We start from the raw sequence: 25,823 nt of genomic DNA on the forward strand, positions 1-25,823 counted from the left end.
AGGCTAAACATATATATATGAGGATTGGCTCTGCATTTCAGAACGAAATCTGCTTTGTGTCATCTGACCTTTTAACTCCTTTTCATAATTCAGGTAGTTTTTTTCAGTTGACAGTTTAATGAGCTACAGAAGCTTCACGCCATTACTGTGGTAGTGTGCCTTAAGGTTAGTTATATAGTTGCTCAATGGTTTATGGGTGGCTTTCACATATTTCGTGTAGTCCTTACCAAATTAGTTAGTATACAGGTTAGACTTCTAGTTGAAGCTGTGTAATAATCTGCACCAAAATACAGGTGATTGAACAAAACAGTTTATTTCTCTCTTCTCCAGCAGCCTGTATGTAAGCAGACCAGGGCGGCCCTGGCAGCTCCCTGGTACCAAATTCTCACACAAATTCTCTTGCTGTTTTGCTGTACTAAAGTTAGTTGCCCTCATCTGCATGACTGAGGATGGCTTACTGCTTCATCCACTTGCCAGCAGTGGAGAGGGCTAGAAGGCAGACGCGGAAGATGTTTCCCACTAAGGGTTTGACCTGTAAGTTGTACACATCACTTCAGCTCACATCCATTGATCAAAACATAGCTGGAATCCAGCCACAAGGGAGGTGAAGAAATGTAGTCTTTATTTTCAGTGGCCATCCAAGCTGAAATTCAGGGGCTCTGTCCCTCAGGGAACACAGGGAGAGTGGATATTGGAGTGTAACGTATCAGTACTGCTACACTTCGTCCGGCTCCTGAGGGAGGGACACGGTTACTACTAGCATCGCACTTACAGGTGAGAAAATGAGACTCAGAAATTTGATATGTTCCTCAAGATCATCCAGCTAAAGTAGAGGAGTCAACCCCAGACATTTCGTGCAAATGGTATATCACACCACTTTTGTAATTATAACTCCGTGATTCCTAACATGTGTATAGTGTTTACAAATTTATGTTATCTCATTTGAACCTTTCGATAACTCTGGGTGACAAGGAAAAATGTTGTCTTTTTTGTAGATGAGAAAAGGGCCTTAGCAGCTCTCGTCGAAAAAACCATACAGTTTAAAATGTTACTGTAAGAGCTAACCACTCCTTATTAGTATCTTACATTTGTTTAGTATTTTCACAGTTAGTGAAGTGTATTGACATAAATTCACTTCAGTCTCAAAGTAACTCTGGAAAGAATATAAAATAGGAAATAGGTGATTTTCTTTTAATAAAAAAGAGAAAACAGGCACATAAAGGTTATGTACGGGGCTTAAGTCTTTGAGATCCTCTCTCATTCTTCTGACAATGTCCCTCATGCCTGTTTCTGTCAGTTAAGACTGCCTTTAGCTGCGTATAAAATAAATCGTGGTTGCAGTGGTTAAACAGGTAAGGGCTTTATTTTTCTCACCTAATAAGACGGCCACAGGGTAGGAGTGATTCAGTGGCTTTCTGATTCTCTTAAATGCCTGACTCCTCTTTTTGCTTTTTTTTCTTAGAAGGTGGCATTTTGTTTGCATGCTCACAAAAATGGGCGACTCCGGTTACCATGGCTCTATTCTAGGCAGGAAGAAAGGGCAAAGAAAAGGGACAAAAGATCTATCTTAGATATTCTTTCTATTTGGAAAGACTGACTTGAAGCCCTCCGCTTCATCTCATTGGCCAAATGTCACGTGGCATGCTTAGCTGCCAACAGAGCCTGCTGCCCAAAGAGAATTAGAACTGGGATAGAGAAAATGCAGAGAAAGTTGATGTCAGAGAGGCCGATAGGTCCTGGTCTCCACATCTGTTCATGTTAGGAGGGAGAATGGCGGTAATAAAACCTCCATTTTTAAAAACCTTTATTCCATCAGAATATATAATACGCCCCCCTCATAGGCTTAGGAACATAAGGTGCTTGCTAGTCAGCAAACATTCCAAAAGAATCAATACGCCCTTAATTAGGTGTGGGTTGACCTTCCATTCCTGGATCGAAGGTTTGTTTGGCTTGTGCCCTCTTTGGGACTATTGTTTTCACTTCCAGACTGTATATTGATGTTGGCAGAGTACAAACTGTCAAGTATTGTGTATTTACCAGAATTTAGCTACACTTGACTATAATGGGAGCTAGATGTTATTGTTGCTGGCAACAGTTAGAACAAAGCTGATCAAAATTCTTATCAGACTTAATTAGAATTAATTCACTGAGTGAAATACTTAAAAGCAAGAGATACTTGAATAGTACATATTTTAATGAAGTAATATATAAGTAGGTGTAGTATATCCACTCAGTGGAAATTTGTAGCTATTAAAAATAAGTTATAATGTCTGAAGTATGTGTAGAAAAGTACCAACCACTTTTTATTTCCTACTGGACTTGTTGTTAGCATGTCTTATAGATAGACTAAACATATTCTGTTGACTGCTATTTTAGCTTATCACTACTACCTTATCATCAACATCAATCATTTATATTTATTTAAGTACCTACTGTATTTTTTTAAGGGGCTTGAAATAATTCTGTCCATATAAGTGTTATGACTGAATGTCTTGAGTTTATGTGATCTGAAATATATATTTTTAATATTAAATTAGTAATTCTTATCTAAAATTACTCTGGTACTGTCTACTGAGATATAGTCTTTATTCTCTTACACAATACTGACCTCTAGAGATACAGCATTGTAAATTCACTTCTTAATAAAACTTTTTTAGATCATCTCTAAAAAGAATTTAGAGGATTTTTTTGCTTCTCATTTCTTATTTTACTTTTATTATGAATAATTCAAAAAAACCAATTATAATGAATTTTCATGTACTCCATCCAGATTTAACAGTTGATAACATTTTTATATATTTGCTTTTATTTATTTATTCATTTATTTATTTATTTGCCCATGTACTTTAGAAAAAATTACAAGGATCATGACATTTTACCCCTTTATATTTCAATATGCATGTCTAAAAAGAACATGTTTCTAAACAAGAACAGTACTATTAATATAATAATAAAATTAAGAATTATTCCATAATTGATCCAATAGTCACATTTCCCCCAGTTGTTCCTCAATTGGATTTTACAACCTGTTACCTCAGACCAAAATCCAGTCAAGGGACAAGCATTTCTTTTGGTTGTTAGGTTGCTGTGTTAAATTCTTCTAATCTAGACCCTAGAACAGCCCCCAGTCCCCTTTATCCCCAGGCATTGACTTGTCGAGGAGATCAGGTCCCTTGTCATAGAATGTCCTGCCTTTTGGATTCTTCTGATTATTTTCCCAGGCTGTTATTTAACTTGTTTATTTTTCATCTTCTTTTTCTTATAAAATGTAACGGATCTGGAGGCTTGATTGGATTAAGGTTAAATATTTTTCTCAAGAACACATTTTAGGTACTCTTCATGTACTTCCTACTGCATCACATTACGTGACATACGTCTCATCTCGCTATTAATGATGTTAATAAGATGGTTAAGGTGTTCATGACCAGACTTCTCAGTTATAAAATTATGGTGATTCTCTTGCTATCAGCAGGTAATCTAGAGAGAGATTTTGGCATCATTTGAAATCAGGATTCCATTAAACCTTCCATATAATAGTTTTAAGATCTATTTAAGATGTAAAATGAGATTTTCTATTCTGTTGTTTTTTTCTACATATGTTAGCTGAAGTTCTGTAGAGAAAGTTCTCCATCAACTTGGGGTTATTTATTTACCGTAAAACATGGTTTCTACTCAAAGACACCGTACTCTTTTCCTTTACCAATTTTCAAGTTAGGGTTAGGGTGAAAACCACCTCCGGTGCAAACAGATGTTATTCTGGGGCAAGAGTAGGCATTCTCTCTCTCTCTTTAATATCCTTATCTCCTGGATTTTTATATATTCAATGTGATTCAAACTACAGTTATTACTTTTTAAGTTTAATTTGTTCTTTTGTTGTTGCATTTTTTACTAACACTTTAATATATACTTTACTCTTTAAATACCACTATATAGTCATCTTCTTCAGGTATTACCTGTTGGTTCTCTCCTAGCAGCAGCAGTTAAATTAGCTTAGTTTAGCCTTCTTCACCAACTATCCCATTTTAGTCAATCATATTTTTTTGATGTTTATCTTTCTACTCCACTATTCAAATCTTCAGATTTAAATGGTGTCCTTCAAGTCTCAGTAATCAACTCTGAGGTAACATTTCTACACCTTTTTCCTATCTTTGTCTTTCTCTTAAATCCACAGTTACACTTATTCAGTGCTTACCAGCAGTACTTTCGCTGAGAGTTCCTCAGTCATCCTTTGGTTGGATAAAGTCTGTCCTCTAATAGATTACTTTAGAAGAGCTAGCTCCTGAATGCCAAATTACCTGAGTTCTTACATGGGAAAAGCTTTTTCTATAGTGTTGATACTTGGAAAGACCACTTGGCTAGTTATAAAATATATGTATTTTAAAACTGTATTTGTTTCCTAGGGCAGTTATAACAAATTACCCCAGACTGGGTGGCTTAAAACAATAGAACTGTATTCTCATATTTCTGGAGGCCAGAAGTCTGATATCAAGTGGTTGACAGTGTCACGCTCAAGAGAAGACTCCCTCCTTGCCTCTTCCAGCTTCTGGTGGCTCCAGGCATTCCTTGGCATGCCTTGGGTTGTAGACACTTCCTCCAGTCCATGTCTCCTTCTTCACGTTCTCTTTGTCTCTGTATTTCTGCATTTCCTCCTCTTATAAGGATACCAGTCACTAAATTTAGGGTCCACTCTAATCCATTATGAACTCAGCTTTACATCTGCAAAGACCCTGTTTCCAAATGAGGTCACATTCTGATGGCTCAGGTAGACCTGAACTTTGCTAGGACATTATTCAATCCACTATACACCGTTTTTTCTTGGTTAAATGGTATACACTCTTGAACTGGTGTGACATCTGTGTAGGCATGTGTTGAATCTTGACAAAAAGGCTTATAACCTGATTTTCTATTCTTTGTAAGTAGCTTGGTCTTTTTGCCTGGAATGCCAAAGAACATTATCTTTAGAGTCTCATAAAAGAACTATGACTTATCTCAGATTCAGAGTTGACATTCTGGGCAGTTGTCTCCATATTATGTCTCAATGTGGACATTTAGGTTCTCTTTATTTCAAGGACATTTTCTTGAATCATAATTTTAAAGATTAGTTCTGTTTCATCATTTTGTTTTTCTGTTTCGTGGACTACTAATTATGTATGCTGACTCTTCTTTCATTGGCTCCCATATGGGTCACTTTTACTCTGGTCCCTTTTATGTGTTTACTTGTTTCATTTATTTTTTGTTTTTCGTATTGCTTTCTGTGTTTTTGGGCAATTCTATTGTCCCTTGTGTGTCCTGTGATTTAGTACTAAGCCTTTAATGATTTTGTCCTTTTTTTTTCCTTCAGTTTCTTTCCTCTGTTATATGAGTTCCCATTTCATATCTTCCTATTGTTTATTTATCTCTTCTGATTTGTTCTTTTTTATTTGTTCCATAGCATTCTTTTTATTTTTTTTGTTGCTTGTTTATTTTTAACCATGTTGCAGTGTTGCATTATAGTCTTAACTCTGCTTTGTAGAAATTTTCAAGTAGCCTGAAATGTTTTAATCGTCATTCCTTATGTTTTCTTCTTTTTCAATAGACATTGCAGTTCTATATTTCTTATTTCTATTTGATCCAGTTTCTGTGGAATTGAGGGAAGGGTGGTAGCAGGACAGGGGTTGGGGTAATTCTCGGTTCACGAGCTTTCTTTTCTGTTAGTGTGAGGAAGGCATTGTCTTTATTAGTAGGCATCTTTTTTTGTTTGTTTTCACATTTTTTCTTTCTTGTTTGACCCTTTCTTGTTTCAATAGGGCCCTTACCTTCAACCCCTTCCTTCCTTTTAGTCCTCTTTGCCGTCTTCCAAATTGTCTCTCTTAGAGAAACATCCTAAAAGATGTACTTCATCCAGTATGCTCTGAGACGTCACTTTTGTTTCCGTATCTTCTCCAAGCCTCCTTTACTCACTGCTTTGTTGCCAAGTCTCAGGCCTCCTTTCAGTAGTTCTCATTTTAGATGGGACCTTTCCTTCTGGGGAGAGATTCTGGCTGTTGCTGTCTGAGTTTGCCACCACTGACGTCTTGGCACTTCCGTGAAGCTCCTGCCATATTCCCTACACAGGGTCAGCTACAGTACTTACTCTGCTGGTCTTTGGTATTTACTCCCCTTCCTTCTGATAAATTTGTGTTTATAGCTATCCTCTGTCTCCTACTTATTCTTTAGGTATAAGTTAACTGTGTTTTTGTTCTCTTTGTTGCTGTGTGTGGTTTTGGAAAGACGTGTGAGAAGAATCTGAGAGACTGCCATCAGCTTGGGGAACTCAGAAACCTAGACTCTGTTCGTTTTTTAAATTTTTTTCTGCAGCCAGGAGTAAGTGGTAACGTAGCTGCTGACATTGCTAGCTGTGGTGGACTATATTTTATCTCCCAGTGAGTGACTACTAGAACAGTAATCTCATTGGGATATTTCTGAGTAAGTTTGTTTTCTTGTATAGTTTGGTAGTCAGTAAAGAAAACTTCAAACCAAGAAAAACATTTCAAGCCATCTCTGCAATCTCCCCACCTTCTTAAAAATTTCTGGTCTATTTTGAAATCTAGTGCTTTTTCTTTTTATACTCTCTGATGTAGCAGATATGTAAACCTAACTCACGTACCTCTTTGACTGTTTTATATTTATAAAGCTCATTAGGAAATTGAGCCAATATACAAATAATTGAAACCGTGAATATATCAGACAAAAAGGTAGTATAGAAGAAAAGTCGTTTTTAAATTTTGAATTATGTCGTAGGTTGCTGCAGGTTGGGTTGCCCAGGAATCAGACTTTGGGGTGGAGATTAGAGTGCAGGATGTTTACTAGAGAGTGCTCTTGGGATCAGATTTGTGGAAGGGAGGGAAGGAAGTGGGAGAAGTTGAGTTGCAGCATGGTCCCAGTGAAGACTCGGCAGCTACCCTACAGGGAGCTCCGGAGCCTGGGCTTTCTTAAATCAAGAAGTTAATAGTCACTGTTTCTGGTTGGGCAGGATTGCATAGCCTCTTTTAGTTTTGTCTTAATATGTGACTATTGTAAAAAAAATAAACATATTACTCTTGTACTCAGAAAACAGAAGCTTCCTGTTTTGGAAAAAAGTATGAGTAATTCTTCGGAAGAAGTTTTTTTTCAGTCATTCTTGGTACTTTGAGTTCTGGTTTTAAAAGCTTCAGTGCCATTACTGGCTATTACATTTTCTTTCCAGCTTGGGCGATGGTAGACCGTGGGTCAAATGTGAAAGCCCGCACCGCTTACAATGAGAAGACCCCGAGGATCGTTGTGTCTCGCTCACATTCAGGAATGGTCAAGCAGGTTGCTCTTCAGACTTTCGGAAACCAGACTACAATCATCCCAGCGGGTGGTGCTGGTATGTTCCTACTCCCCTGCGGTGCCTGTGCAGTGTTCCCTGCGTGGCCAAGGCCATGTCAGGAGGCAGATTTGGTTGTCCCATCCTTGGGAAGAAAGTGAGAATGGACAGTGGGCTTTCAAGACAGGCGTGGTCTCCTACTTGGTGATCTCGAAAGCGGGATTTCAGTCACACGTGCCTCCTTGGTAGAGACAGTCTCACAATAGAAACAGTCTCACAGTGGTGATTTCTGTTCCTCGAATACTACAAAGGCCTATTTCTGACATTGATGGTTGCTATATATATGATCTGATTGTGAAATAATTGTGCTATTAGTTTAACTGTAAGAATAGCAAGGAGAGAAAGCAAGATCCAGCACATCACAATGCTTCATTTAGCAGCGGGCTGCCAGGAATCATCAGAAGTGTTACTAGAATGGCTAACCCCTTGGTCACTGTTAACGCCCCTGAACTCCTCAGCTTTCGTGTCTGGGAGGAGCCGCAGAGTCTAGTGCCCATCCAGCTTAATGTCGATTCTGTATTATTGCATTCCCTGTGTTCCAGCTCATGGTCAGCTGACTTCTTCTGAAAGGCCCGATAGTAAATATTTTAGGCTTTGTGAGTCACATATGATCTCTTTTGCATACTATTATTTGATTTTTCTTTTAAACTGCGCTTTAAAAATACAAAAAAAAAAAAAAATCTATAGCTTGAGGGCTGTACAAAAGCAGACCATGGCCCAGATTTAGCTCATGGGTCATTTGTCCACCCTTGTTTTGAGTGTTGTTTAATATGACAGAAGTGTTTTAATTCAAACAGATAGCAAATTATAGTCAGAAACGTTTGTGTTTGAAAACCTTTTCAGCACAGTAATAAATAATAAAGGGAAAAGTAGTGCTTTTAACCTATAAGCCTAACAGTTTTAGTTTACTGCTGACCTATACGTGTCTTTCTTAACATGGCTTTATTGTTTTCTTACAGGCTCTTAGGTTGGTTAGGAAAGGTGATATCCAAAATGCCCAGTAGGAATGGGATAAACTAGATTTTAGACCCAGTTTCTTCTGGGTTTGTTTTATTTTATTATTTTATTTTTAAGATTCTGCCTCATTACAAAAAAGACTTAAGATAGTAGCATTATTTTGTGCTTTCTTCTTTCAAATCCAGCCTTCCTGGAGACTCAAGGGAAACCTGTGGGTGTTTAGCTGTAGTGGAATAGTCCATAGGAAACGATTCATGTTGAAGTTATCACCCTGTAGAAGACAAGCACAAAGTAGATTTAAATTTAAAAAATTATAGGCATATATTGGTTTATATTTGAGAACAGCTTAATAAATTACTTTGCAGTATTTTTTTTTTTTTTTTGCTCATTTGGGTTGAATGTCTGCACTATTACTTTAAAAAAAACCTATTTTTTAAAATAAGTTTAGGCTTAGCAGTTGCAAAGATAGTACAGAGAGCTCCTGCGCACCCTGTGCTGTTATTGTAACAATGTACTCAAAACAGTAAGCTCCTTTCTTCAAATCTTTCAGACAGTAACCTAAATTCTGTGTTTATCTTGTAGGTTATAAAGTTTTAGCACTCTTGGATGTGCCTGATAAGAGTCAAGAAAGAGCTGATCTATATATCCACGCGACATATATCAAGAAGTGGGATATATGTGCCGGCAACGCCATCTTAAAAGCCCTTGGGGGGCACATGACTACCCTGAGTGGGGAAGAAATCAGTTACACGGGCGCCGACGGCGTTGAAGGGGGGCTCCTTGCCAGCATCAGAGTGAACCACCAAGCCCTGGTCAGAAAACTCCCCAGTCTAGAGAAGACGGGACATAAATAAGCCGCGCTGGTTACAGGTCACAGCTCCTCCAGAGCTGAACGGTCAGCCTGAAACGCTGGAGGCGTCAAAGCATCGGTGGAGACTGCATGGCGAAGGCCATCCTGAACCTTTTAAAGTATTTATGAAGCATCAGAGACTTATTTTCCCTGTGATAGGATGCAAGATCAGGGAGAATGGGTTGCTTCCTGTCTCAAGTATTGTCTTTATTTTTGAGACTATTTTCGTACAGTTGTCATACACAAGGCGCATATATATATATTTGTGAATTAAAATCTATAGTCGAGTCTACATTGTTATGAGTCACCATTTTCACACAATATCATGAATCTTCACTGTTTGTTAGTACTTTCATATAGAATTGGGCTGAAGAAAGGATTGATTTTGTGTAGATGTTTAATATTACTTTACAATTATATCTCATTGAAAATAAAATAATTGGGGGTTTTTACCCCTATTTCAGATGGAAAGCACAAGAAGCTACAAATTCATTAATATGCAACACATTCTCTATTTATCGCTTACCGAATATTTCTTATGGATTAAAATAGAAAAAGCTTAAATTGTTTTTTTTCTTTGAAATTTTAATAACGGGTTCACCAGCTAGTAGAGAATATAGATATATGATGGTTGCGTTGTAACTGTAATTTCTGTGTGTGTGTGTTTTGTTTTGTTTTTATAAAGAAAAGTGCGTTTGTACCTCTGGGTTCAACATTTCTGCCATCTTGCTGGTAATTTTCATTTGCCCTATGGACGGTGCATGATTCCATCCTTTCCCTCTTGACCAGCATTTAGTCTTTAACTTGTAAGGTTTGGATTAAGGTTTCAGGGTTAGCATTAGAATTTGGTATATTTTCTCATTAGGGATAAAATATGCTGTATAAGGCGTTATAAAAATATAAATGATCCTCTTATTAACTGAAAGTTATTTGACATTACGCGAATTGAGCTAGCTTTTATTATTTTCAAAAGCCTTGTTATAGTACTTTTTAAAAAATTTGCCAGGTTTGTATATAGAGATTCTCTCATTATCAAGAGTAAGTTAAGGTTGCTTTTGCCATGGTTAGTTTTACCATTAATAAATGGATCTAACCTAAACAAACAAAGTATTAACTTTTGAGATACTTTGTATCTTCTCTTCATATTAAAAAAAATGAAGATTGAAGTTACTTTTTGATGAATTTTTTTCCAGTTGAAGTGTGCAGAATCTGGTTGGAAGAAAGGTTGTGACATATTCACTGTGTCACTGTAATTTGAACCTTGCTTTGTAGGATATCTTTCATTGGGATGTCTGATTTCTCTCAGTGTGATAGCTGGAAATTTCAGGTAAACAGTAGCATTATTTCACGTGACTTTGCTATGGTTTTATTCCATAACACACTGATAAGGAGAGGGATTTCTTATGGTTTCATGGTTTCTTTTCTTTATATCTTTCTTCCTTTCTCTCTCTCTCTTTCTCTCTCTCTTTCTTTTTCTCTTTAAATTTTTTAACCCTAAATCAACTTTCCATTTATTTTCCCATCTTGGAGGTAAAGTTGACCAGAAGATGGGCATCCCCACCTGGTGGAATGTGCTTACAACTTTAGGTTTGCAAATGACGCTGTCCAAGGTCCTAATTCCTCACTGGGGAATCGGACCTAGTGTGATACACACATTACCACCCCGTCTCTAGCAACTGGTCACCAATCTGGTAGGGTAATGGGCCTTGATAGATAGGGTTTTGTTCATGAAAATTCATTCAAAGTTTTGGTAGTTGGAACACTTGATATTTAAACAGGACTTAGGAATTCTGAGCAGAATATTAGAGACTGCATCTTTCTTTGCAACGAGATGAGGAAAGCCTTTTTCTCAGGAGGGATGGCAAAGGAATATGCTGTTTCCAGAGTCCTGCGGTACAAGCATTTGTTTTCATTGTAATCTGTCAAACTTAGGGAAAAGGGACTAGCGTATTAGGAAATGGGGCTAGTTCTTATTAGCAAGCGTGGTGCTTTGGTTTCATTTTTAATTTTATTAAACCACATGTAGATAATGACTTTGTGAAGGGCTTGTGTTGTGTGCAAAAATTAAGATACTGGCCGACAGTTAAATGTGTTACTTTTGTGATTTGTTGGGTATAGTATAGTACTAATGATTTTTAAGTGCTTTTATAAAAATTTCAATTTAAAACATTTTGTTTCTAAAAGTCAGTATACATTATAGAACTAATGTAAGTACAAAGAACAGTATTTATATTTATTTATGTAAGACATTACTGTGCCAGGGCATACCAGTAAAACACTTTCATGAATAAGTGAGACAGATAATATCTCCCAAGAATGACATAAATACAGTTATTTCTAAAATGTTTACTTTTAGTGATCCTCACCTCCCCAATTCCTTGTCTCCCTTTCCCTCATCTTGACACTGATAACCTCAGGATCCATCAACTGTCCCCTTCCTCAGCCCCTCTTTGTCTCTACCTTGTTCCCTATCACCCTAGCCTGTTGATTAATGTTCTCCTTTTATTTCTGTTTCTCTTTCTTCACCAGTATACTCTTCCCCAGCACTTAATCCACGATTTCTCTCGTAGACCTACATCCCACGATTGGTTGCTGAAATCTTAGGGCAGAACGGAGACTCTAGTAAAGTTCCGATGGAGAGAGTAGTCCTGGCAGAGTCCTAGCTGACTATTACTTTTCAAAGACTCCTCAAAAAGTAAAGGAAAATCACCTTCAAAACCACCAAAGTAACTGTCAAGTGTAACCCAAGTCCTCTGTCTTTACAAAGCGTTTCTTCTGACCCATCCTTCAAAGAATGAAAATGCAGAAAATACAGGAGTTGGCTGGCTATGCCTGCTGGAGAAAACTTGCTTTTTCTATTAGTTTTCATATTGTATCCCTATTTCAGTTGAGAGTATCAGAGCCTACAAGATGGGTCATATTTGTCTTTGTTATTCAATTGTCCCCTTTCCCCAATTTTAGAGTTTTTCTTTGATTCTAAATATTGAATTGTTTATGGCTGTATAATGAAGTAACAAGCGTCTTGGTCTGTGTGTTTTAAGTAGTAATTGTGCAAATTCTTCCTGTTTTCTGGGTGCTTCCTTTGAATATTGTGCAAATTGAGTCAGAGGCAGTGGGAGGGGCAGTGGCTAAGAAAAGACTAGGGAAGAAGAAAGCCCAGGGGAAGGGTAGCCAAAGGAGGCCGCCAAGCAAGCATCTGCCCTGTCTCAGATGTTTAATTCAAAAGTTGGATTTTACCCGGGCTTTGAAGGTGACAGCTGTCTCTCATAGCTTAAACATAAGTAAAGAAAGCTGGAGTGCCACCCCCAATTCCTCAGAAAAGAAAATATCCAGCTTGCCTCTCCTTGATAACAGCTTGAAAATGGCCTTCTGGAGACAAGCTCTGGCAGGTTTAAAACAGGGACAGTTTGGAATCTAGTTGCAACTACTTATCTTGGCTATGTGTTGACTGCTTGTGGATAGAAGCAGTGATTTTTCAGTTTAGATCTTGGTTGAATTTAAGACTTATTTAACTATTCTCAGCATATGCCTACAAAAGTCTGCCTTGTAACTGTTGTGTAAAATAAACCTATGGTTTCATTTTTATCCTAAAAAAAGTTGTGCCTTAACAACAGGGCATTGTATGTTAATAAGGGAAAACAAAATTTTTTTTAATAGATGGGGAAAACAGGAACTTTTGCCATTAAAATTTAAGTTCTTTTAATGTTTTTAATGTTAGAGTTGGGGAAAATTCATTAAAGTTAAATAAAATTAATATAAAATTATTTTTGCATATACAACTAAAGTGCATTTTTATAAGAACTGGCATGTTGATGTATATAGGTCTGAAATGATACTTCATCCTTTGGTTTTTAATTTGAATTAATAAGACCATGATAGATTTTTTTTAATTTTACTCTTAAACCATTTCAGTGTGCTATTATATCTATTCTAGTACTCTGAGTCACTTTGGTTCTAACAACCATTTATGGTATCATGTCAAGAATTTCTTAATGTTAAAAAATACTGTATGTATGTGACATAAACCAGGATGGTTCCTAGATCGGAGAGGGTTCGGATTAGCATTTACTAAGAGGGCAAGAAGAACTGAACTTTGTACTTCAAAAGGAGGTTTTGGTTTTATGAGGTGCTGGTCATAATAAGTTGTTTATTTTTATTTCATCAAAGCCTAGCAGGTGTTTGCATTCCAATTTACCATTGATAAAGGCTTACAGGGAAGCTTCTTTTTTAAAAATTATTTTTAAAAATGAGTGATGAATTAATTCTGTGGGAAAATGAGATTTATAAATATTAGTTTTCCTTTAAGATAATATAACCCAAACTTTCAGAAGTTAAGGATGATGAATAATATTACAACTTGTTGTGTATTGTGTTTGTAAGGGTTCCCTAAAGTATTAAAATGCAGGTAATTTGTGTAAATTGCAAAAGCAGAAACTGTGATGTTTGATTAGTAGTATGTTGCATTAGAATTCTTTTTGAGGTGTATGTTATACATATAGTAAACTATTATTCAGACTTGTTCATCCTGTATTTTTTTAAAATAGGAGATACAGCACCCCAAGTCATCTTTAGATCAGCCTGCAAAGAGTTCATCTATCTCCCCAAATTATCTCTTCTAAGCCCTCTTCGTCATCTATGTTCAGTTAAGTGGGAAATGTTTATAGACTTTAGTTTGTGTGTAAAATATGGACTTCAATTTCCATTGTGCCCTTGCATCCACCCTTGGCAGTAGCCAAAACTAGCTTTACAGTCTAACAGGAGAGACTGTGTTCTGCCGTGATGAACTGTGGTGTTGCCAGTGGGTCTTTTTCCTCTTTTGATGGTTTTACTTAAGCTACTAAATGGATATACACAAGCAGTTGAGTTTACACTAACACTATGAAATGGTATTTCCCGTCTGTGTCCCTGCCTCTTCAAACTTGGATGTGGTGTGTGTTTTTTTTTTTAATCATTTTTCACTTCCTAGTCAATCTCTTATAATGGGCTAATGATGAGAGGAATTAAAATAAAACTAAATACCTTTGAATACCCCTTCCCCTCTCACACACTGAAGGCTGTGGAGGAACTAGACCGTTTCCTGTTGCCAAGATATGCTTAGACCCCAGAGTTTTCTTTGCTGGGCATGCTATCCCCTGCCTCACCCACACCACCTAATTTAAGAGGGTCCCGACTTCAGCCTCTACTGAGAAGTAAAGGTAAACTCTCCTCCCTCCAGGTTTTTGAGCAGGCTTTTTGGTGCCTCACCTGTAGCCCTCATTTCTGCATGTGCTGTTGTAAACTTCTTAAGGACACGGATGACGTCTTGGTGATTTTTGTACTTCCACCTCCGCCTCGGCAGCTACCCCAGTGTCTGGAACAAATTAGGTGCTTAATGTCTGTTGAACTAAGTGGAATAAAGGGTTTCTACTAGCATCAGCATTTCTCATGCCTCAGTTGTGTAAGCTGGTTGTTTTGTTTCCTCTGCAAATATTTATGTTTTATCACCCACACACCCTAAATTATATTTTAAAGTTTTGTTTTCTTTCCTTCAGATACTACCCCATGGCCAAACAGCTCTAGAAAATGTGGTTGCCTCCAATTAAATGATCATCCCAGCCTCTGCCCCTGGATACACTTTGCCAAACTGAAATTTGAATTTTCTGAATAAATTGGTCATGTCTGAAAGATGGTGTGCTGCATCTACTTTTCTTTCCTTTTTTAAAAAAATTTTTACTATGGTAAAATATACATAACAAATTTGCCATTTCAACCATTTTTAAGTGTACAATTGGGTGGCATTTACATTCACAGTGTTGTGCAAATATCACCACTATCCATTTGCAGAACCTGTTCAGCCCAAACAGAAACCCTGTGCCCTTTGGACAGTCGCTTCCCATCCCCCCCGTCCTGGTAACAACTATACTGCTTTCTGTCCCTGAATGCTTCTGCTTTATTTAAACATCTTTATTGGAGTATAATTGCTTTACAATGATGTGTTAGTTTCTGCTGTATAACAGAGTGAATCAGTTATACGTATACATATATCCCCATATCCCTTCCCTCTTGCGTCTCCCTGCCACCCTCCCTATCCCACCCCTCTAGGTGGTCACAAAGCACCGAGCTGATCTCCCTGTGCTATGCGGCTGCTTCCCACTAGCTATCTGTTTTACATTTGGTAGTGTGTATATGTCCATGCCGCTCTCTCACCCTGTCACATCTTACCCTTCCCCCTCCCCGGGTCCTCAAGTCCATTCTCTACGTCTGCGTCTTTAGTGCTGTCCTGCCCCTAGGTTCTTAAGAACCATTTTTTTTTTTTGATTCCATATATATGTGTTAGCATACGGTATTTGTTTTTCTCTTTCTGACTTACTTCACTCTGTATGACAGACTCTAGGTCCATCCACCTCACTACAAATAACTCAATTTCGTTTCTTTTTATGGCTGAGTAATATTCCATTGTGTATATGTGACTGGATGGGTTTTAATGCACCTGCAGTATTATTTGATTTTGCTGATGCTCTGCAAGTTCTCTTATCCCCTCAGATGTCAGCCTATCCTCATCCAGGGCCATGTAGAAACAGGAGGTAGGGATTTGTTTGGGGCAAGCGCTTCTCTGGCCTCGCAAGTTTGCTGTTTTAGGGCAGTGGTTGCCAAGCAGGGCATCAGGATCCGCTGGGAACTTAGGTACGCATCAGAAGCAGTGGTGGTGGAGTGGTCCAGCAATCTGTGTTTCATGCTGATGCCTGCTCACATCTGAGGAACACCGGTTTGGAGTCCAGGTTAAATATAAACCCCTAGGTTATCTTTTTTTTCTTTAATAGAACAGCTTCATTGAGATACTACTTACATACCATACAGACCGCCCATTTAGAGTACATAATGCAGTGGATTTTAGTATATCCACATAGCTGTACAACCATCAATACAATCGCCTTTAAAACACTACCATCACCCCCAAAAGAAACCCTCTAGTGGTTCCTCCCCCATTTTCCCTTCAACCCCCAGATCTCTCAGCTCGAGGCAATGGCACTGATTTTTTAATCTCTGTAGATTTGCCTATTCTGAACATTTCATATAAATGAGATCATACAATTCGCAGTCTTTTGTGATTAGCTTTTTTTCACTTAGCATAATGCTTTCAAGATCTATCCATGCTGTGGATGTATCAGTAATTCATCCCTTCTTAAGACTGAATAATATTCCATTGTATGGATATGCCACATTTTCGTTATCCATTCCTCAGCTGATGCATATTTGGGTTTTAATTTGGTTTAATATTAAAGCTCTATAGTGCAAGCTCTTCCTCTCCTCGTGGAAAAATATCTACATGTGACAATTTTGTATGTACACACATTAGCATTCGGAATTAATATTTCAGTACCAAGTGGACCACAAGTATTTATGAAGGTTCTAATTACACAGCTTTCTCCCCTGATGGATTTAGAGTTTGTAAGGCTATTCTTAACGCTACTATCACTGCCACCAAAATAGAAATGAATTGAATGTGTGGGATTTAATCTGATGCTTGTTTTCTGAGTTTTCCACTGTGGCCATCAGCAGGGGTAGCCCCGTGGGTGCTGGGAGCTGGTGTCCAGCTGCTACTCAGCTCTGGGTCCTGGGCCAGTGCTCACGTATGGACAGCTTGCATGCCACCTTTCCAGGCCTTGGGATTCCTGATCTTTCACGACACACTGGAAGTTCTTGAGACATTGTGGCCCCAAATGTTTGACTCAAATAGTGCAATAAGATCATGCCCGCCTCCCCTGTTCAGTAGCATGTCAACAAGCGGATTTGAAGACTGTGGGCAGGAGACGTATGTGCCTAACAGGTGGACAGGTCATTCTGAACTAAGACATATACACCTGAAGGGGATGCCAGATGTCAGGGAGAAAATATTCAGCGGACTTTCCTCTCTCAGCAATGCATGGCTGCCATATGAAACTGATACGAAGCCAGGTGACTAGTCTCTCCACAGGTTGACATTATCCACAAAAAAGGCCACAAAGGTATCTCTCCAACTGAAAAAAATATTAATTTCTAAGCAACGGATAATAAAGGATGCCTCCAAGAATTTATTGGTTATGGACATGAAACTCAATGTAATATGTTTTTGCATTTTGGAGATTTATGTTCTTAGAAACAGCTGATACAGAAGTCAAAGACATTAAATAAGCAAATTCATAATTGGATTTATTTTTTTAATAAATTTATTTATTTATTTTAGGCTGCATCGGGTCTTCGTTGCTGCACATGGGCTTTCTTTAGTTGTGGAGCACGGGCTCTAGGCACATGGGCTTCAGGAGTTGTGGCACGTGGGATTAGTAGTTGTGGCGCACAGGCTTAGTTGCTCCGCGGCATGTGGGAATCTTCCCAGACCAGGGCTTGAACCCGTGTCCCCTAGCATTGGTAGGTGGATTCTTAACCACTGTGCCACCAGGGAAGTCCTCTTACCTTCTTTTTCTTTTGAATTTTTGAACTTTATTTTATTTATTTTTTTATACAGCAGGGTCTTATTAGTTATCCATTTTATACATATTAGTGTATATATGTCAATCCCAATCTCCAATTCATCACACCACCACCACCCTTCATAATTGGAGTTTTTAAAATGCTTTTTATTTGTTCATATAAGCAAATAATAGAGAACTCTATTCTATATCCTAATTTAAAAATTGGGATGTAGACCACTATTTTTAAAAAGACTTCTAGAATTTGAGTATTTTGAAAGCACAGAACCATTTTTAAATGTCTCAGCTGCTTAATAACAGCAAGGACTATTTTCTTCCTCCTTTCTAAGTCTTTTGGGTGGCTCTTATCAAGAATATCATTTCATAGTTTCCAAAGTGCTTCAACATGGATTCAAGTTTTCCTGAAAGAGGGGTGATCCTGTGACCACGTGACATTTCAGAGGTCACATCTGATTTTTTATTTTCTGCCACTTGCACAAATATGAATTTGTCTTGCTGGAACAGTTTGAAGCTTGGAGCAAATGGAGAGGAAACATGATTCACAGTGAATTCACTGGTGGAGTACAGTACCTCACGTGGTCCCCATCTACCTTCTAGAACTTCTGGGCCTTCCTCCCAGCCAGTGCTGTTTGCCCGCCAATCATGCCTTGGGGATTAACATGAGAACATCAGGAAACAATGGATCACATCTTGTTGAACAGAGAGCAGAGTGGTTTCTTTCCCAAATCAGACTTCCGATCGTGAAACAAGATTTCCACAGCTCTGACGGGAGATCTTCCCAGATATGTCCTGGGTCACGTCTTATTTCACAGTAGGAATGCAAACAGCTCACATTTGAAAGTTTTTCTGTTTTCAGTGAATTCAGTTCTCTAGCCGGATTAAGATCTTTGGTTACATCCAATCTCCGAATGGCAGAGGACCAGACCTAATTTTTCAAAGAGGACATTGTCACGGAAAATGTTTTCAATAGTGGATATAGTTTTTCCCAAAGCCGCTCTTGGTAGGTAAGCAGTGGAGTGCCATGGGGCAGGAGGACAAAGGATCTTTCTCCAATACGCTTTTTATTCTCTGGGGAAGAGATAAAACATTCTTCAAACAGTTGTTTTGGACCGCAAGCCAAATAGTCTTGGAAACCTCAGAGGACTAGATACATCAACAAGAGGAAACACTGAAAATGGGAAGGTCTGTCAGACAACAAAAGGATGCCGCACTAACAGCAAGAGGTGAATTTCCAATAGTGACAGGTCACACTCAGCCCTGGACTCCTGGAGAGTGGCAGGGTGGATGTACTAAACCAATGGTCTGTGTTTAATGCAAAAGTTCAAGAATAGTTGACCATCGAGGCAAGTCAGAGACAGGAGTTAGGAATCTCCAGAGAGAAGGGTGATGAGTATGAAAGCTCGCCCGCAGAACTCGGGTGCAGCAGTGCCTGCATTTGAATACCCCTCTGCTTATTAGCTGCGTGATTTTGGGCAAGGTACCAAGCATGGGGTTGTCATGAGGATGAAATGAGATAAAATATGGGAGGATCTTAGAACAGTCACACGGCCCCTAAGGATGCACATCTCCTCTCTGAGCCCCTGTTTCTGTTTGTCTGATCTGAAGGCTTTTACTCCATGCTGTATTTATTAGACAGGACTCTCTTGTTTTCTAGAGACAGAAATTAACTCAAATTCACCTAAATAGAAAACAATTCATTGGTTCAAGGGCCCAAGAAAGAAGGTTAGGGCTGAGAAGGTCAGCTGTTGAAATGATGTGGTCATATCTCTCTCTCTCTCTTTCTCTCTCTCTCCCTTCCTCTCCCCTTCACCCCCTCTTCCTCTCTGCTGGTGTGTTGTTTCCTGCTCTCCTTTGATAGACCTTCTTTCTCCACAAAATGGGGAACCCAGACCCACATTCTTCCAGCAGTGCCCACATGCATGGAACAATCTTCCACACTCACTGTACAGAAAGTCCTGGAAAGAAATGTGATTGATTTGGTTGGGTCATATGGCCTCACCTGTCCCAAACTCTCCTGTCCAAGGGGCAAGACAGGATCTGTGAAGAAAAGAAGGAAGGAGGTTGGGCAGAGGAAACCATAGCTACTAAAATCCAGTCAATAAGGACTTCCCTGGAGGTCCAGTGGTTAAGACTCTGCACTTCCACTGCAGGGGGCATGGGTTCGATCCCTGGTCGGGGAACTAAGATCGACCAAAAATTTTAAAAAATCCAATCAACAAGATTTATCTGCGAGAATGGGGTGAGGGGACCCATCCCCGGTCAGTGCCTGGCTGTCAAGGGCGCTGACAACTGTCGTGTCCTCGGGTTTCTCACTGTTCTGTCCTGACTGGGGGCCCGGGTCTCAACAAGATGGAGCTCGGCAGCCGCAGGCACCTCGCACATTGCCTGAAGCCCAGCCGGCCACTCTTCCCGGCACCTTGCTCTTCTGGGGGGTGTTGGGTCGGGCAGGGGCAGGTGGGCCACAGATTGGACTGCACCCTGTTTTGATGCTTAAAACTTATATCCCTATCCAGTTCCCTGATCTTCTTCTTCTGTAGATTTCCAGGAGTCCAGGCAAAGCCGTCACTGCTCTGGTAGCGTGAGGAGCAGCTGGCCCGCTCCCTCCTGGGAGTCCTTGGTATTCAAAAAGCTTCTGTGGGCTTCCCTGGTGGCCTGGGAAGAATCCGCCTGCCAATGCAGGGGATACGGGTTCGAGCCCTGGTCCGGGAAGATCCCACATGCCGCGGAGCAACTAAGCCCGTGCACCACAACTACTGAGCCTGTGCTCTACAGCCCGCAAGCCACAACTACTGAGCCCGCGTGCCACAACTACTGAAGCCTGCGCACCTAGAGCCTGCGCACTACAATGAAGAGTAGCCCCTGCTCGCCGCAACTAGAGAAAGCCTGAATGCAGCAACAAAGACCCAAAAACAGCCAAAAATATAAATAAATAAATAAATTTTAAAAATAAAAAATAAAAAAAATAAAAAGCTTCTGTGCTTTCAGAGTACTAACATTTAGAAATGATTTTTTTTTTAAGTTATGATACTTCTCATGTCAATACTTTTTTTTTTTTTTTTTTGGCTGTGTTGGGTCTTCGTTTCTGTGCGAGGGCTTTTCTCTAGTTGTGGCAAGCGGGGGCCACTCTTCATCGCGGCGTGCGGGCTTCTCACTATCGTGGTCTCTCTTGTTGCGGAGCACAGGCTCCAGATGCGCAGGCTGAGTAGTTGTGGCTCACGGGCCAGTTGCTCCGCGGCATGTGGGATCTTCCCAGACCAGGGCTCGAACCCGTGTCCCCTGCATTAGCAGGCGGATTCTCAACCACTGCGCCACCAGGGAAGCCCTAGAAATGATTTTTTTTTTAAATGGTCTAATCCTAAGAATTCTCTATTACAATGAGCAAGTAAAAAAGCATTTTAAAAAACCTGGTGATGAATTTGTTTATTTAACATCCTTGACTTCTACATCAGCAAGTTTTAGGATCATAAAGTTGTTTCACATCTAGGACCAAAAATTCCAGGGAGGTTCCCCTTACCCTCTGTTGCTTAGAAATGAGTATCTTGTTCAGTTTCCTGGCCTCAGTCATCATAGGCCAACCTGTACCCACAGCCCTGGCTGGTCTGAGTCTTTGCCCTGACTTCTCTGGTTAAAGTGAGTAAAATTATACCTACATTAGTTGGCTTTGGCTGATGTAACAAAGTACCACAGACTGGGTGTCTTCATAACAGAAATGTACTGTCTCCCAGTTCTGGAGCAAAGTTCCAAAACCAACGTGTCATCAGGGTTGCTTTCTCCCGAGGGCTGTGAAAAGGACTCTATTCTATGGTTCTCCCTAGTTTCTGGTGTTTTCTGGCAAACTTCGGCTTTCCTTGGCTTGTAGTACATCACTGATCTCTGCCTTCATCTCCAAGTGGTGTTCTCTGTGTGTGTGTCCAAATCTCCCCCTTTATAAGGACATCAGTCATATTGGATTAGGGGTCCACCCTTCACCACTCTGACCTCATCATAACTAATTACACCTACAAAGACCTTATTTCCAAACAAGGTCACAGTATGAGAGACTGCGGGTTAGGACATAGAAATTTGGGGGGAAGACAACGTGACTCAATAATACACCTAGGAAGAGATAGAATAAAGAGATGAAAATGGAATAGAGATCATGAAGAAATACTTTTAAATCCATGATAGTAGCATTTTCAGTGCAACTAAAGCATTTTATAAAACTTTTGTAATACTTAAGGAGTGTTTTGTTTGCTTTTTAAGGAATTACAATTATTTAAGAGCATCTGACGCGTTTGACTTTTGAAAAGTCTATGCTTTCAATTAGTGTTTAAATGCTCTGAGATAGCCTATTTATTAAATTAATGTACTTTGCTGTATGTTTTGTGGGTGTCATACTAGCATATTTAGATGAATATCAGTTAATTTAAAATGAGAGACTGAATATTAGAAAAATAGTGGTGAGCGTTCCTCTTTACAAAAGCCCGACGTGAACGCATCTGTGGATAGGAAACCACAGCAAACTCTCAGATCTGCAGGGTCCTTCCACTCTCAAATGTTCCTGCCCCTTCCCCCAACTTGTTAGGAAAGACAAGGGCTTCCCGGTGGAATTCCGTGTCCTCGGCTGAGCCCGGCAGGAGCTGGGTCTGAGAGGTGGCTCGTGCGGGGCAGTGAACGCTAAGCTAAGGCCAGTTTTCAACATCCTTGAACTGCAGGATCTTTTGTGCAAATAGTATCTTACAATGAAAACTCAATGTAGAAAACAGATTAAAGCCAACATCCTTCCCTGTCATTGGGAAGTTTTCCTTCGCATGTTATCCTTGTACCCCTTGCCTCAGAACCACCCAGAAATCACAGTTTAAGAGGCAGATTCGGGGACCTACAGTAGACTCCCCGATTCAGAAGTTTAGCCTTGGGGCCCATGAATCTGCATGTTCACACACTCCTAAGGATATTTCACGTATACACTAAAGTTTAAGTGTTGCTTCGCTAGCTTAATCTATGTCCTGGCACACATCTCTCTACCTCTACCGTGGTTGAGTATCCCCTTAAACAATGCACGAAGGCCCTCAGCACAGGGCCTGGAGACTCAAAGTGTCACTGGGTTTGTCACCGTCAGAATTTCCATTGTTCTTATTACCACCGCAGCTGCTCTTAATGGTGACGCCTGCAGGTTGCCCTGCTGGGTGACTCAGGAGAAGCAGTGACCACCACTAAGTAACAGAGCCCTGCTTCTACTCCCCGGGAAGTCACCACATTGTCCCTAGGAAACCGACGCAAGCCGCCACCTGCCGTTCGGGTCCCTGCCTCTGGCGCTTCTAGTCTGGGGCTCACGTTGTCACCACGGTTGCCCCCTCTGACCACCACACCTCCCTCTCAGTTGGCGGGTCTTGGTCATTTCAGTTGTTCTGGCCCCGTGGGTCTCAAATATTAACATGCATGAACTCCCCCGGGATGCTGTTAAAATGCAGCCCCTGGCTCCGTAGGGTCCGGGGTGCGGCTGAGACACAGCGCTTCCCAGAAGCTCCCAGGGGACTCCTGGTGCAGAGGAGCGAGGTTCCAGAAAAGGGTCTATCTCTGTGTGGTTCTTCTCCCTGGATCCCCTCAATAAGTGCTGTTCCAGCCACAGCGCCTGTACCTCAGGTTAGAGCATCCACGAGACCCTGTCACCCAGCCTCGGCCTCAGGGGCTCCAGACAGAGACTTCCCAGGGAGGTGACGCTGTCCCTACACCCAGGATCTTATCTAAACTCCCAATTTTCTGCAGGCTGCGTACATCATTTTCTGATGAATAGGAACTTCACTTTATTCACATAGATATTATTATTTTAATTATATCTCTTGTTGCTTCCCACGTCAGTGTTGCATGAACTGAAAAGCAACCTTAAATAATGTTCTCTATTTCTACAGTTGTAGAAGTCTTGAAATTTAGAAGAAGGCTTTTGAAATTCAGAAGAAGGCTTTTGAAATTTAGAAGGTTTTTGAAAATTTAGAACTAAAAAAAAAATTCTATAAGCATATTATAAAATAGCTGTTGGCTTTTTGACTCTAGCCTTTTGTTCGTAAAAGAAAATCAAGATATGGGTAATTTAAAAAAAAAAAAAAAAGCCTCTTGGCAGTGCTTGCTTCTTCCTCCTTTTGTTTTGGCTATAAATCTGGTTTCTTTGGGCTGAAATACCGAACTCCGCCACACGGGGGCAGCAGAGCATCGCTGTCTGTGCTCAACTAGAAAAGCGTTGCTTTGAGTTTGGGGTTGAATTTCAAAACCTTGAAGTTAGAATTGAAAATAACAGAATGCAATAAACCTCTGCTGCTGGTTGAAATTCCGCAGGTATAACCTTCTATTTTAAAAGTTCATTTGAAGAATCCTGTTTTGAGTAAGCTCTATTGTTAAAGGAAACTGCTCGTCTCTTTTCATCTGGTCCTAGAAGCCTTTCAGGAGTGGGTAGTTAAGAGGGTGGAGATGACGCAGCACCAGCGGGGCGCTGATTAACTGAACTCCGGTCCAGGATATCACGATGACCACGGCTTCTAGCAGAATATAGAGTAGGCAGGGGAAGAAAAAAGGCAAGAAGCCTTTGAGGGAAGAAAACTGATTTGGATGAATGCTGTATGCAAAGAGCTAAAGCAGGAGACTGTCAGAAAGAATCACTTTACAAAGAAAAACGTTATCTTGAAGAATCATTTTGGAGACCATTCAGATCATCTGAGCCTGTACCTAGAACACCAGCTGTTCCAGAAGGTGACAGGATTTATTTTTATTTTTTACCTGGTGTTGTGAGGTTAGCCTTTGAAGGCATGCAGTTTGGGACATGCTTCTGTTTTGTCTCTGTGCAAACTGACAAAATCTTATTCATCTGTGTTCTCATGTGGAAAACGAGGCAAAAGAGTGATGATTTGAAATTCTGTAAGACACACACGCACGCAGGGTCAGTATTCTGTGCTTCAGCTGTGTGGCCTCACGTCACACGGAAGTGGCTAAACGCTAAAGGGCGACATGGGTTCTTCCTGCATCTCATTCCTCTCCCTCTTTAGGCTGGAAGGTTGGGCACGAGGAGGGTTTGCCAGCAGGTGCCGGCCCCTGAGTTGCTGTGATGATGCCCTGGGGGGCGGGGGGTATGTTAACTCAGGTGGGACTCACCACACCGCCTGACCTGGCCTCAGGATACGGGGCTGGGCAAGGCACCCTCAGCCCTACAACAAGGGTGAAAGCACAGACCCAGCCCACAAGGGCAATCGCGGAGACAAAGTCGGGAGGTGCTATGCCGCCCGAGGGCCCTGCGGCATGCGGTGGTCAGCAGGTAAATCCGTGAATGCCTCGTTTCCTTCCCCGGCTCATTAGTCCAGCCCTGACTCAGCTTCTGAGCTCCGGACCCATAAATGCCACTGCCGACCTGGGACGCCACGAAGGCGCTGCTTCCAGGTTAATGCTGTGGCTGTGAGAGCAAGGCCGTGTGCCCGACGCACCGTGAGGCCAAACAACATGAAACGTCAGAGTTTGGAGCAGGGGAATGTTTATTGCAGGGCCACGCAAGCGTAGCTCATGCCCAGAAAACCCCGAGCTCCCTGAAGGGTTTCCTTGAAGCACTTTCCAATGCCGGGTGGTGAGGGAGGAGGGGGTCACAGGGTACGTGATGGGTTCGTGCCCAGCTCTCTGATTGGCTGATGGTGAGGTCACAGGGGTTCACATGATCAGTCCTTAGGCTCCAGGAGGCCTGGGGGCTGTGTGCTCAGGGTCCTCAAGAGTTAACCTCTTCCATTTGCTGGGGGTTCCCATCTGAACCCTGAAGTCAAGGCTGTGACAACACAACTAAGAGTTACAGGAGGTCCTCACAACCGTGGGACCGGGAGTGGCCCCCAGGGAAGCGCCCAGGGTGGGAGGAGGAGGCTGAGGGCCCAACCTCTGGGGTGAACCGTATAAGGTGGACCGGGAAACAGAAAAGGCAAAAGCAAAACAATAACAACACGGACAAAACGAGGTCAGAGGAAGGAGAGAAATCGGAGGTATTGGTGCCACGAGATCCAAGAATGGAAGAGGAGGAGGAGACCGATGGTGTCCAACGTGGTAGAAAGATCAGGTAGGAGAGCGGCCGAGAGGGCACTGGGGTGGCGCCCGCGCCCACCTGGAGCTCCAGGTGAGGAGGGAGCCTGCTTTCAACTCTGCCTCTGTCTCTGGTGTCTGTTGGCTCGAGGCAGCCATCCTCCCTGGGTCTTAGTTTTCTCCC

The 25,823-nt window shown here is 40.9% G+C and overlaps 1 protein-coding gene across 1 annotated transcript in view; it reads left to right on the forward strand.

Moving 5' to 3' along the window:
• The window catches only part of BPNT2 (3'(2'), 5'-bisphosphate nucleotidase 2), a 31,945-nt gene extending 17,357 nt beyond the window's left edge, over positions 1–14,588 (forward strand). The window contains exons 4-5 of the mRNA XM_007168632.2: positions 7,205–7,366; positions 8,906–14,588. Coding sequence (XP_007168694.2) covers positions 7,205–7,366; positions 8,906–9,177 — 434 coding nt within the window. The 3' untranslated portion in view covers positions 9,178–14,588. The remainder of the gene's footprint in view (positions 1–7,204; positions 7,367–8,905) is intronic.
• Positions 14,589–25,823: the final 11,235 nt, after the last annotated feature.

The sequence above is a fragment of the Balaenoptera acutorostrata genome, chromosome 17 (assembly GCF_949987535.1).
Source record: "Balaenoptera acutorostrata chromosome 17, mBalAcu1.1, whole genome shotgun sequence".
In the NCBI taxonomy this organism is placed as follows: domain Eukaryota; kingdom Metazoa; phylum Chordata; class Mammalia; order Artiodactyla; family Balaenopteridae; genus Balaenoptera; species Balaenoptera acutorostrata.